Source organism: Podarcis gaigeae (assembly GCF_964106915.1).
Source record: "Podarcis gaigeae genome assembly, chromosome: 5".
NCBI lineage: Eukaryota > Metazoa > Chordata > Lepidosauria > Squamata > Lacertidae > Podarcis > Podarcis gaigeae.
The window spans coordinates 46,597,550-46,610,145 of NC_139681.1; the positions used below are offsets into that span (position 1 = coordinate 46,597,550).

Sequence of the window (12,596 nt, forward strand, 5' to 3'; positions counted from 1 at the left end):
ACGTTAAATAGCAAAGTATTTTATTTCTTACAAAATAGTTCACGGAGATTGCCATTGAAATACAACTGTGTAAAGTACCGGCATTTTCCTGCCGGTATTTAATAGCGATTTGTGCAAAATTGCATATAAAATGGTTATAGGTATTAGAAAAAGTAGTAGTTGAAAAGTATTGTTAGAAGTTTGATTTCTGTTGGCATTTTCGAACCTGTAAGCAAACCTTACAGCCCACATTCTCAGAAAAATAAGCTGAACTGTGGGGGTTAAAACCCCATGTTGGGCAAAAGATTCATTAAAGTGTTTTAAATGTCATCTTCATTAAAGTGTTTTAAATGTCTGCTAAAACTTTCAGCAAGCCTATCTGGGCATATAATTTCATTGCGTATTACTCATTTTTAAATGCTACTGCTTTTATCTATTGCTAATTATTTTATTGCTTTATATACACCACTTAGATATTTTTTTTTGAGCCAGCAAAATCTTATATTCAAATAAATACCCGTACAAATAATTTACTGTTTCTAACAATATAGCATTCACAGCAATCGGATTGTACATTCATTCACTTCCAAAACAAAAACACTGTGGAATGGGTGTGATTAGGTATGATTTTGACAGTGTGAGCTGTTGCTACAATATTGTAACCAAGATCTAAATTCCTATATATTAAAATTAAATAAGGAGGATGCATAATTATGCCCCCTGCCACAGGTTTGGAATATAGAAATGGAAGACCAGACTGTTAATTTAGGAGCACTTTGCCTACTTTAGTGCAAAAAGGCATATTGAAAAATATCCATTTACAGTATTTTGGAACTTAACAATTGTGAACTTGGGCAATACCAGTTGAGGACAAACAACTGGAGTCAGCCCCTATTCTCAAACAAATTAATGTCCACTTTGCCAACCATGTAATTAGCACTCAGGGTCTGTAAAATCCTGCCCCTGACCCAATTTTCAGTATCAGTTCTATTTCCATGCACTTCCTTTGGTTCTGCACTCACAATTCCATGCATATGCCACCCCCTTAGTGAATTGCGGGCAAATTACTCAGAAAGTGTTTTTTTCCCCTTCATTGTTTTTTATTCACAGTTTGTTTTATGTTTAAAGCAGCTGAATTTTAGGGAACAATTATTCACAGAAAAGCTGTGGGGAAAGCTAGATGCAGCATCTAGAACTCGTGTCATGTTTTAAATATATATAAAATGGGCGTGTAGGGGAGTGATTTCCATCAGGATTGCAGTATAGCAGAGGATAGGTTTCACCTCTCTTTCCTCAGCTATGAAAATAGCTTTAGGGCAGGCGTCCTCAAACTTGGCCCTCCAGATGTTTTGAGACTACAATTCCCATTATCCCTGACCACTGGTCCTGCTAGCTAGGGATCATGGGAGTTGTAGACCAAAAACATCTGGAGGGCCAAGTTTGAGGAAGCCTGCTTTAGGGTGAAAGCTGCCTTTGTCGTCAATGAGACCTTTTTTCTAAGGCTAGCAGCTGTTCCTTAGGTGTGTGTTGTGTGCAAGCTATTTTAATCAAGACCTCCATTTCTTGTGTGCTGCAATCCCAGTGGTAAATCAACCCTTGTGCATCCTTTTTTTTTAAAAAAAAAAAGATATCAAAATTTGGAAACCTAAAATGATTTCTAATTGCACATATAGCATTGCATCAGTTTGGCCCTGTGTTGAGAGGCGTGTATTTATGTATATGTCCTGATGGCTAATGTGACACAACACAAACAGTATTCTGCTGTCTAATACATGAGTTCTGAGACTGGTCCATGGACCACCAGTGGTCTACAAACTTAATTTATGTGGTCCGTGTGTTGGTATTAAATCATAATACTGATTTTAGATGCATTTTTATTGCTTCTTTAATTTCTTATATTGTATTTTAGTGTATTGTAATAGAGTAATACCATAAAATACAATAGAAGAAGCAATAAAAATACAATTTAAAAATCATACAGCATCTAGCACAGCACATTACCATCGTTATAACAGGCAAAAAAATAATCATTCAATGGGCCATCAATACCCTCAGCAATTTTCAAGTGGTCTGCAGAAAAAAAATGTTGGGAATCACTGATCTAATGATTAAGGCAGCCTTAGTCTATCTAGAGATTCAGAAAAAAAATTCCCATATTCTTTTGTTACCGTTTCAACAGTTTTTTAGAAATTAAAATGAGGTCTTCACTTGTATATTGATAAAAAATAATACTTTCAAAAATATGTAACAGGTTTAGCACTGGCACATTTCTGCTACCCTCTCATATGTTTAATGTGTCCATCTAACCCTCTTGAGAAATTCTCAGGATGGAGTTGCGTAAACAGGTCTGGGTGGGATTGGTGGACGTAAAGGAGGTCTTGATGGACGTGGTCCAAGGTTTGCTTGTATGGGTGGCCTAAAGGAGATAACATGCAGTATTAGTAGTGTGTATTTGGTGGCATATTTCAGAGGCTGGTCAATAGTGACAGACTTTCTAGAAACATAATGAATACTTCCACCTACCTACCTCCTTACTTACTTATTTCGACTATATCCTCTGTATGAATGACAGCTACTCTGCCAGAGTTCTACTACTTTATGCCATGGGTAGCCAACAAGGTATCCTTGTTTTGACCACAACTCCCATCAGCCCTAGCCAGCATAGCCAATGCTCAGGGATGATGGGAATTGTACTCCAATAACATTCTGGAACGAACCACGGTTGATTACCGCCTCTTGCACATCAACTGCGAACTCTTTGCACAAGTGAAGCCATAGGCAAAAAGAGGTGAACGGGAGAAATGTTTATGGGCAAAATACTGCTGAAGGCCTTGCTGATATTCACACCAGGGATCCGGGATTCAAGAACCTTTCCCTGGATATTGACTCTCTGAGAAGGGATTCAGTGGGCAGTTCAAATGTTGCTGAATCTCCAGTCTTTGCTCAGTTTAAATGTTTGCCCCAGTTGTAGGCACAGATGCCTGTAAAATTAAGTTGAAAAGATTTAAAAGTGCAAACCTTGGAGCAGGAAAGTGTGATATCGTAAAGATTCCAGAATTTGACGTTGTAGGCTGCAGAGGGAAAAGAAATGTATCGTAAGGAGAATTAATGGTTCTTACCACAGCAGTGAAGCTTACTGCATCTTTTCATTCTAGCAAAATACCACGCACTATTTTAATGTAACTGATCTAACCTTCTGCAGAATTGCATTTCTGAATGAAAAATCATTGTCAAATTCACAGCGCCTATGGAGAGCCGAAACATTAGCTCAAACTTCATTCATCAGCAGTAACTTCAAAGAAGACATTGCGATGAAAAAAATAAATATTCTTACCCGCCTATTATTTACTGGTGGCTTTGGTCCACCTGGAGTGCTGCTTTGTCTTGCCTGCCGTGCATTTTCAGCCCTTAAAACATAACGTAAACAGGTAGGTTAAAATAATACATGTCTTTCTCCATTAAATATTCAATTTGGTTCTGGTACACACCATCTTCTGGGAGAAGGCAATCTGAAGCCCTGGGACCACAACTGATTTTCATTATTTTAGATACAGTATTTTGCTGCTGTTCACTGTTTTAACACTGCCTGACTTAACCTTGTCACAGATGCGGCACACATTTCTGGTTTTTAAAAACCGATCTTATTCTTTTCATACCTTTGGCGTCTTCTCCGTCCTCTGAAAATACGTCTTTTAATTGCATCCCTCTTGACAATTGCAACCGCTACTATAATTAGCAGGGGCAACACAAGCAGAAAAAACACCAGCAGGCCATCACGAAGTGATGTATCTAAAGGAGAAAAGGCAATGAAAATTACGTGTTTTGCTTTTAATATAGGATTAATGTCATGGTGCAGCAGAAGAGAAGGTTCCGCATCTAGCACCACCTTCTTCATACCCAGCCTAATCCCTATGACTCAGGGATTCCAAAATTTAGGTCTCCAGCTGTTTTTGGACTACAACTCCCATAATCCCTAGTTAGCAGGACCAATGGTCAGGGATGGTGGGAATTGTAATCCAAAATTACAGCTGGAGGGCCGAGTTTGGGAAACCCTGCTCTAGCTCATTCTTACCTATGTGAGTTGGGCCACTGTCTATGCTACCACCGTATCCAGATTTGTCACAATAAGGAGGTGCCCATCCAGGATCACAGTGACAATTGCCTTTGTTGTTACATACCTACAGGAAAGAAGGACCAAAAAAGAGGTGAAGAATTAGGCTGGGGATGCTGAAGCTGTTGGCCATTGGTCAGGGATGATGGGAGCAGAAGTCTAGGAACAAACAGAGGGTTTTCCACCCCTGCATTAGGCACCATTATGTTCTGACTTCCTTGAGGAAATGCTACGATGAACAGCTTTCCTTGACTTCGGAAGAAAAAAAGCCATGAGTACAACCAGAGCAAACGACAGATACGTATGCTATGGAATAAAGAACATGGGCCTGATTTAGTGATATGCCATTTCTAAATATGTTCCATGATGCTAACATTGTCTGGCTCCAGATTGTGTCTGCTGAAACCAGCAGCATGCATGATAGTTCCCACGTACAAAACAGGTGGGCTGCCAAATATTTTAATAGTTCTTAAATGTTTCTAATTGTTGCTGCTAATCATTTTAATATTTCTTGTAAGCTGCTTAGAGATTTTGCTACAATCAAGTTGTATATAAATTTTGTTAAATAAAAAACAAACTGTTTTCTTATTTTATTAAATTTATATCGCACCTTTTCTCCCAAAGGAGCTACTGTGCAAATATATGGGAACCAAAACAGGTTCAGAATTACGATTCTGTATAGTGGGTGAATCCTGATTTTGAAACTGGTCTGAAAGCCCTATTAAAAGGGCTTCACAAAATTGATGGCAAGGTGCAGGAAATAGCTATTCAAACCACATGCTGCCCACTCCTTTACAGCAATTGTTTCTGGTGGCAATAAAGACTGCAAGCAAATCTTCTCAATAGCTGAACTGCTTTTATAGCCAGAATATTGGAATATTTTTTCTGCTCTACCACTGGAATAATAGGATCATCATTTTCTTACTTACTGCACGGTCATTGCATGTTTTCTTTACATCACAATTGTAGCCAAGCAGGCTTGCATTGACACACTTGAAATCAACACAGGCCTGAAAAAAGAAAAAGGAACGCAAGCTTTAAAGTTGGAAAGTATGTCTTTAAAAATACCAAAGTGTAACGCAGAAACAACGGGCAGGCTCAGACTTCACGCTAAATCATAAGTTTGGATGTAACACTAAACCATAGCTTAGAATTACCTGCATGAACCACAATAGGCCTTGGGCTCACACCATCCCTCCTTCCTCTGAACAACTCTTTTGCAACCAAGGAAAGGAGAGCAAAATATTTCACATTCAACTATTTATTTATTTGCTGCATTTTATCCCACCTCTTTACTCTTCAAGGAGCTCAAAGTGGTATACATGCATCTTCCTCTCCTCATTTAATCCCCACAGCAACCCTGTGAGGTAGGTTAAGCTGAGAGGCAACAACTGGCCCAAGGTCCCCCTGCGAGCTTCATAGTTGAATGGGGATTTGAACCCTTGTCTCCCAGGTCTTGGTCCAGCACCGTAACCACTGCGCCACACCTTTGTCTCGGAATGTGAGGAACTCTGGATACTTTAAACTCTAGTTAGTTCAAGCAAGCTGGAATCACATCACGGTTTATGATTCTGATTTGTTTGGGTAGCTAGTGTTTTAACTAACCAGAGTTTGGGCACAGTGGGGAACTCTAGTAAGTTTAAAAATGGAAGTGGATGCTTCAAATCTCATCCTCTGGTGTGTGCTAGAGAGGGAAGGAGGCTGGGTGCCAGCATGAGGCTTGCTGCAGCCTGTCATATAACTCTTTTTAACAATGGCTTAAAATTACAGTGGTACCTCGGGTTAAGAACTTAATTCGTTCTGGAGGTCCATTCTTAACCTGACACTGTTCTTAACCTGAGGTACTATTTCTGGGTTAGCAGAGTCTGTAACCTGAAGCATCTGTAACCTGAGGTACCACTGTACATCTGAAACTTGAAGCACACAATTAAGGAACCAGGTTTCTGTGGATGGTTTATTATAAGGTTTCCATGAGATACAAATCGGCTTTTTGTTCCCAGGCATGGCATCTGTGCCTTCTAAAGCTATATGGCAGGTAGCAAGTGAATAGCTGCAACTGTGGAATCGCTGCTTGTCAGGAGATAGGGTTAGAAAAAAATGGTTGGCCATACAAACAATACAAAAAGGCTGTTTTGGAAATACAGACATAACTCGGACTGTAATTGAATCCTGTTTGCAGCTATATCATTGAGCAGGGAGTTGGTGATGTGAAGGACACTCTCTTACCTTGCCTTCTGCACAAGCTGTGCCTCTGTTAACCAAAGCTGGATCGGGAACATCTGATCCCAGAGCAAAATCAGTAGTCACACACCTAACGCCATTTTGAATCTGGCTATATATCTGGGATGGAAGATTCTGTTGACTGACAGATGTGCAGTGAATTTTGCCACATAGGCTATTGCTGCAATAAAAATGAAATACAAAAATTAAGAAAGTAGGGAACACCAGAGTAAATATCAAAATACCCCCCCATCTTTTAATGTTTATACAAGCATACATCTATTTGCTCCAGTTTTTAAAATGCCACCAATCACCTGTTTGTACAAACTAGATGATCCATATTAGCAGTTTAACAGCGTAAAGTCTGGACCGCATGTATCAGCTTCAGAGCAGCTATCCTGTATGGTTTATGAGGCTGTGGGAAAGCGCTGTGGCCATATGTTCTCCTTCCCATTGTGTGCCAGCTGCTCTAAGATTCAGTCCTGCATTAATCCAGAGTTCCCTGTTATATCCAAACTGGGGGACTCTGGCTTAATATCATTTAACTAATGAGGATAATAAACCAGGATTGTATTCCGATTTGTTAACCAGCATTAAGTTGGGGTCCCCTGCTTTAAACATAATGGCTCGATGCCAGCTAGAATCTGTGTCAAAACCAATGCATGATGGTAAATGGGGAAGTGTGAGAGATGAGCATCAGTGGTGAACTTTGGGCCCTGTGTCATGCTAAAATTCGGCACCCCTGCCTCTTGCACTCCATTCTAAAAGCATTATTTTGTCACCCTCTGCAGCGTGGCACCCAGTGTGACTGCACCAGTCAAACCACCTCAAACCGCCTCTGGTGCTTGGCTACAGTTTCGTAAACCATGGTTTATGAAACCATGGTTTATGAAACCATTGCCTATCCTCCATCAGGGTTTCAGCTTCCATGAAGCAACAGAGTATAAATATGACTTCCTGAGTACTTACGCTTGAGAACATTTAACAAACTCTCCTTTTGACATTCCACAGTTGCCGAGCCTGTCTCCATTACTATTGGCTGTTTCAAAACAAGCATTTGGCCCTTTCTTTGCTCCTATAAAAACAACAGAACCGTATTTGTCAAAAAATAGTCCGTTTTCTTAATGTGTAACATAGCTGTTTCTGCTAACTTAATATCAGTTGTGTTACACGGGCTATAAACCGTTTAAAACTTACCCTTTCCAAAGAGGGATTCACACTGAGAATCATAATTCTGACAAATTCCAGCATAGCAATAGTCTTTCATATTGTTGCATGGGTAGCCATCCATGATATACACATCATCTGGGCAGTTGGGATATGTTCCATTGCAATACTCAGGGAGATCACAGGCGTTCATTTTTGGCCTGCACTGCACTCCTGCAACCTTGAACTAGAAAACAGAATTTTATTTATTTTGTTTGCTTGGTAACCATAACAAAAATGCTATAACAATACGTGGAACTGACACAGGAGAAAGAGGAGTAAAAATGCCTGTGACAGAAGCTTGTAAAAAGGGAGAAGAGGCAGGAACAATTCCTGGTGCTCAGCTTCAATAAAAGGGTAAGTTGATAGGGTTGCTAGCTATACTGAAGGAAATATGACAGAAGGTGCGGTTGTTCCAACCATGGCAAAAAAAAAGGGCAAGAAGCAGGGCCAGCCCAGTAAATTTTGCTGCCCGAGGGGAAGAACAAGATAGAGCTCTCCAAACACTTCTCACCCCCAATTCCATGTTCTGAAACCAGGGCTGTTGGCGAATTCTGCAAGAAATGCAAGCAGAAATTGCAGGTGTTTGCTTATTCATCCTATATCTGGAACAGAAATTGATGCAGGATGCAATCGGTATTCGCCATTGGTGTTGTTTTCAATGTGCAAATGGTATGTAATTTACTATCTCCATGCCTTCCATTTGCATTGTTTCCTTTGCATTGAAATTAATGGTGTAGAATAACGTAATGATTACAAATGAATTATGTAAAATTTCACCCTAGAGGACACTGAAACGAATAGCATTGTTTTTGTCAGAAGCCAAACTGCAGTGGAATGGAAACAGCACTGCATAGGACAAGTACAAGGCGGAACAGAAATCAGTGCCTTCTTACATTCCTCACTGAACCAGTAGCTCAATTTTCCTTCAGCACTGGTTATGGGTCAGCATCCTTCGCCACACCTAAGCTAGCTTAGGGGGAGCAGGACATGCAGGGTGACACACCCAGCTCTGTTCTCTAACACCTCATGGCTGCTCCTTGCCCTCCAGTGGGCTCGCTTCTGGGTAAATATGCATAGCATTGTGCTGCACATGTACAGAAAGGGCAATCTAGCTTACTTGACACTTCTCACAGCACAATCCTTCAGCACACTCTGATCCAGCTTTTAGCTTGCATGTAGCAGCATCACAACAAGGGTTGGTGCACTCCTGTTAAGAAAAAAGACTTCAGTTGGACACTTGAGTGCTAAATTGTCAAAAGCAACTGAATCCCTCCTTCAACTGGGGGGGGGGCACACGTGTCTTCCGTTCTTTTTAGAGGCTTTGATTTGGAGGGCTGCAATACTAACCCCCCATTTTTCAGGTAGAAAGCCCCATTAATTCACTAGGACTTGCCTCTGGGTAGATCTGGTCAGAATCACACTATGCGTGTTTTAGTTTATTGCTTGGGAGGGTGGGCAGAGAAGAGAATTTGGCTGGGCATTCCTCCCCACCAGTTTCCATTGTAGTGAACCAGTGCTCTGTAGGAATCTTTTATCTTTACTCCAGGGGCTTAGAAAGGGAACCAGGGGTGTGGATGTGAAGAGAGGGTAGATTTTTCTTGTACAGCTCTCTTTGTCTCAGGGCGCCTCTACCCCTTACACAGAACAAGGCAGAAGATGACTGAGGCACTGAAATTAAGGACTGTGACACTAAAGATTTCCTGGGTGGAGGATGCATGACATAATTTGGATGCTAACTAAAGCTGTGTGCATCGAGTAAACTAGCCCAGTAGGTGGAGGGGAAAAACCTGTTGCCCTGCTGTACTAGTCAACTAATTGAAGGGACACAGTTTGACTTTTAAGAACATCCTGAGTGGAGTCTGTATAGCACAATCCACATTTATTCAGGCTATTTACTGCCCGACGTGTGGAGCTGCTATTGACGTTGTGTCATCAGAGTAGACAGCAGGGCCAGCTTACATCCAGCTGTGGTGACACAAATTGACATCTAAAGAGTGTTTGTTGAAAGTTGAGAACATTGCCACTAGCAATATATCACAGTTTCTATAGCCTACACATAGTAGGAGTATTTAAAATGAGAGTCATCATAGTGATTTGTAGTTAAAAGTGGAAGTTGGCAAATGTGTCCTCCTTTTTGCTCTCCAAAATATGGCAACCCTAATTTATCTCCATCTAGATAAGGGATGTGTAGAAACCCTATTCCCTCCTAAAGAAGCGTTACACCCATTGTCTCCCTGAAAACACATATATTCTTCAGCAACTCTTTATACATGCAAATGGTTGGTGCTTACAGGACCAGCTATGGCCGGTCAATTGAATAAATAAACTAGTTTGACAAATTTAGCAGTTTCTTCTACTACAAACTACAGTATTGATGATACAAGATTAAAGTCTCAGTTGGTACCTATGAGCATAATCTGCACCACCCCCACCCCATTCAGTGTTATAAATGGCAGTAAAACTTCCCGTTTCGTGATCCCTTCCTTCTTGATGTGATTATTAAGTATTTACCTTTTGTTACACATGGAGTTCTCCTTGTTCTCACAACCCTTTCCTCTATCCATGCCTAACAGAGCAGGTGTGAGGGAGAAAGGAGACAGAAATGGTGCACATTGCCTAGAGCAGTGGTAACCTCCACATCTGTCAGGGTGACAGGGTGGTCAAACAAGATACAAAACCTCCTCTTCCCCTGCCCTGTTCTTTGACTCAGTCTGGAGTAGCACTGGACAAAAACATTCACTAACTCGCTGTTGCACTACACCAAACACAGGGTCGGGGTAGTGGGAGGAACAAATTAATGCACCGAATGCTGTATCTAAATAATATTAATTCAAGAAACACCTACTTCTGGTGTGCCACAATCACATTCTTCATTTTTATCCACAATGTTGTTGCCACAGGCAGGCTCTGTGTAAATATCACTTGGCTTGGGAGGATTTCGAAGACAGGTTCCTCTTCCTCTCAAGATAAGGTCCTCAAAATCATTGGCACTGCAGCTGCTGAAGTTCTTGGACCCACTAGAAAGCACAAAATTGCCTGTGTTTTGCATATCTATTTGTCCAGACTATGAAGTAGTGCATTTTGACACTAGAAATCGTCTTATCAATATCAACTACTTCCCATTTTAAGGAATGAAAACTGTGTGCGCTTTTTGCAAAAGAAGGAAAGGAACAGAGCTGAGCCACCCATAAGGCCCACCTGAGAAGAGGGATTGACTGTTAAATCACTCTGAAAATCGTAGCTCTGTGAAGGGAATAGAAGTCGCAGCAAATCACAGCTTCCTGGATTCTTTGAGGGGAAGACATGACTGTTTAAAGTGGTTTGGTACTGCTTTAGGTGTATAGCGCAGATGTGGCCTTTGATGGATCTTAAGCACCAACAGAAGATTGGCAGATTAAAAATAAATAATATCAATGTCAATCTACAGATTAAAAATAAATTTTTTAAATCCCAATCTACAGATTAAAAATAAATAATACAAGTTGCTATAATAAAATAAATAAGAACTCTTACTTATCTGAACTGTGCATAATGTATTGACCTGGACATCTTCCGTCATCATGATTCATTCCCAAATTGTGTCCTAGCTCATGTGCAACAACTGTAGCGTGAGCTATCACAGCGTCATGGTTAAACTGGCAAAGAGATTGACAGTGTTAGCATTATGTGATGTGACAGAACCTCTGGAGCAACAGTTCCTCCTTGCCTATATGAACAGGAAAAAAAACCATATACAGATACCTCATTTCTCTATTCTTTCTTCCCATGCTCTTTCTGGCAATAAAATTTAGACTGCAAATTCCCTAGGGATCTATCTACTACCAGGAGCAACACTTCTGGTTAATCAAGAAAATCCCCTAGCGGGAAGTTAATTCAGGATCTTGGGAGAACATGGTTTATATCATATCATATCATATTTATTTACTTAAAAAGCATTTCTAAACTGCTTAATATTTCAAAGACTTCCAAACAATGTATACTATTACATAGTAGATTTTGCTTCCCATTACTGTTTTACAGATTAGCAGCCCATTTCCCCACAATCCATCATAGTAAAGGCAGGAAAGTTCTCTTTTCTTCACTCCATTTGCTTAAATGGAACAAGGAAATAGGAATACACATCTATGGTTGTATTCAGCCTAGCTCTATGGAGAATGTTCCATCTGTGCAAGTATTTCTCCTTGTACAAGAGAATGTTTGCCCTGTCTCCTGCCCACTAAATCAGTTCTGGGGTTTTCTCCAACCCTCTGGAGCAGAAATGGGGGTATGCAGAGGGAGACAGTGTGAAATCCCCTTGTCTTAGTGCTAATGTCTAGTTAAATAACATCCATGGGCACAATCATATGAGAGACTTACCCAAGTAGTACAGGAAGAGCCAACTCAAGGTATATTGTTGTCTAGGCAAAAACTAATTATCTGCCCCCCTCCCTTACTGTATCCTGTTTCATGGAGGGGAGAGAGAGCGGTCGATTCTATTTAACACATCATGAATAGTTCAAATAGAGCATTATAAAAAGAATACTGTAGTAAACTTCTGCCCTATAATTATTACTCATATTATAGAAGTCCATGTTCTACAATCTTTTATCAACTCATAATTAACTGCATAGTGTTCTACTTCAAGTTAGGATTTGTCCAGCTCGTGTTCATCAGCCCTCAGCGATACCAGCAAGCATGGAATCTAGCATCTAGTACTTTCTGCAACACCCTTAGCTTCCATTTTTAACACTGTCATTTTTTTCTTATTTTAAAGCACAGCTCTTAAGCATTGATTCTATAGACACTTATTGGAAACAAGTCCCATTGAACTCAATGGAGTTTGTTTCCAAGTAGAGATGTTGAGAACTGCACTGTGCAGTCCATGGGATATGCTTCAAAAAGTATAATCATGCCTTATAAAATCACAGAAATGTGTGCAAGAGGTTGGATTGATTTTAAAAATAAGAAAACATATACGGCTCTAATTAATTTTCATTTTTAATTGAAATAGAATTTGAGCTATCATAGTACCAGTGGCGTAGCGTGGGGGGTGTAGGGGGAGCTGGCTGCACCGGGCGCAACATCTGGGGGTTAGGGT

At 40.4% G+C, this 12,596-nt stretch overlaps 1 protein-coding gene across 4 annotated transcripts in view; it reads right to left on the minus strand.

The window, feature by feature from the left end:
• Window positions 1–3: 3 nt before the first annotated feature.
• Window positions 4–12,596, minus strand: part of LOC310845732 (disintegrin and metalloproteinase domain-containing protein 9-like) — a 35,725-nt gene continuing 23,132 nt past the window's right edge. For all 4 annotated transcript variants that reach the window (XM_083741258.1, XM_083741256.1, XM_083741257.1 and 1 more), the window contains exons 12-23: window positions 11,033–11,154; window positions 10,365–10,536; window positions 8,637–8,726; window positions 7,508–7,703; window positions 7,280–7,385; window positions 6,317–6,491; window positions 5,020–5,100; window positions 4,052–4,157; window positions 3,636–3,768; window positions 3,314–3,386; window positions 2,998–3,050; window positions 4–2,395 (exon numbers count right to left, since the gene is read on the minus strand). In XM_083741258.1, the coding sequence (XP_083597384.1) occupies window positions 2,302–2,395; window positions 2,998–3,050; window positions 3,314–3,386; window positions 3,636–3,768; window positions 4,052–4,157; window positions 5,020–5,100; window positions 6,317–6,491; window positions 7,280–7,385; window positions 7,508–7,703; window positions 8,637–8,726; window positions 10,365–10,536; window positions 11,033–11,154 (1,401 nt within the window). In that variant the 3' untranslated portion in view covers window positions 4–2,301. The remainder of the gene's footprint in view (window positions 2,396–2,997; window positions 3,051–3,313; window positions 3,387–3,635; window positions 3,769–4,051; window positions 4,158–5,019; window positions 5,101–6,316; window positions 6,492–7,279; window positions 7,386–7,507; window positions 7,704–8,636; window positions 8,727–10,364; window positions 10,537–11,032; window positions 11,155–12,596) is intronic.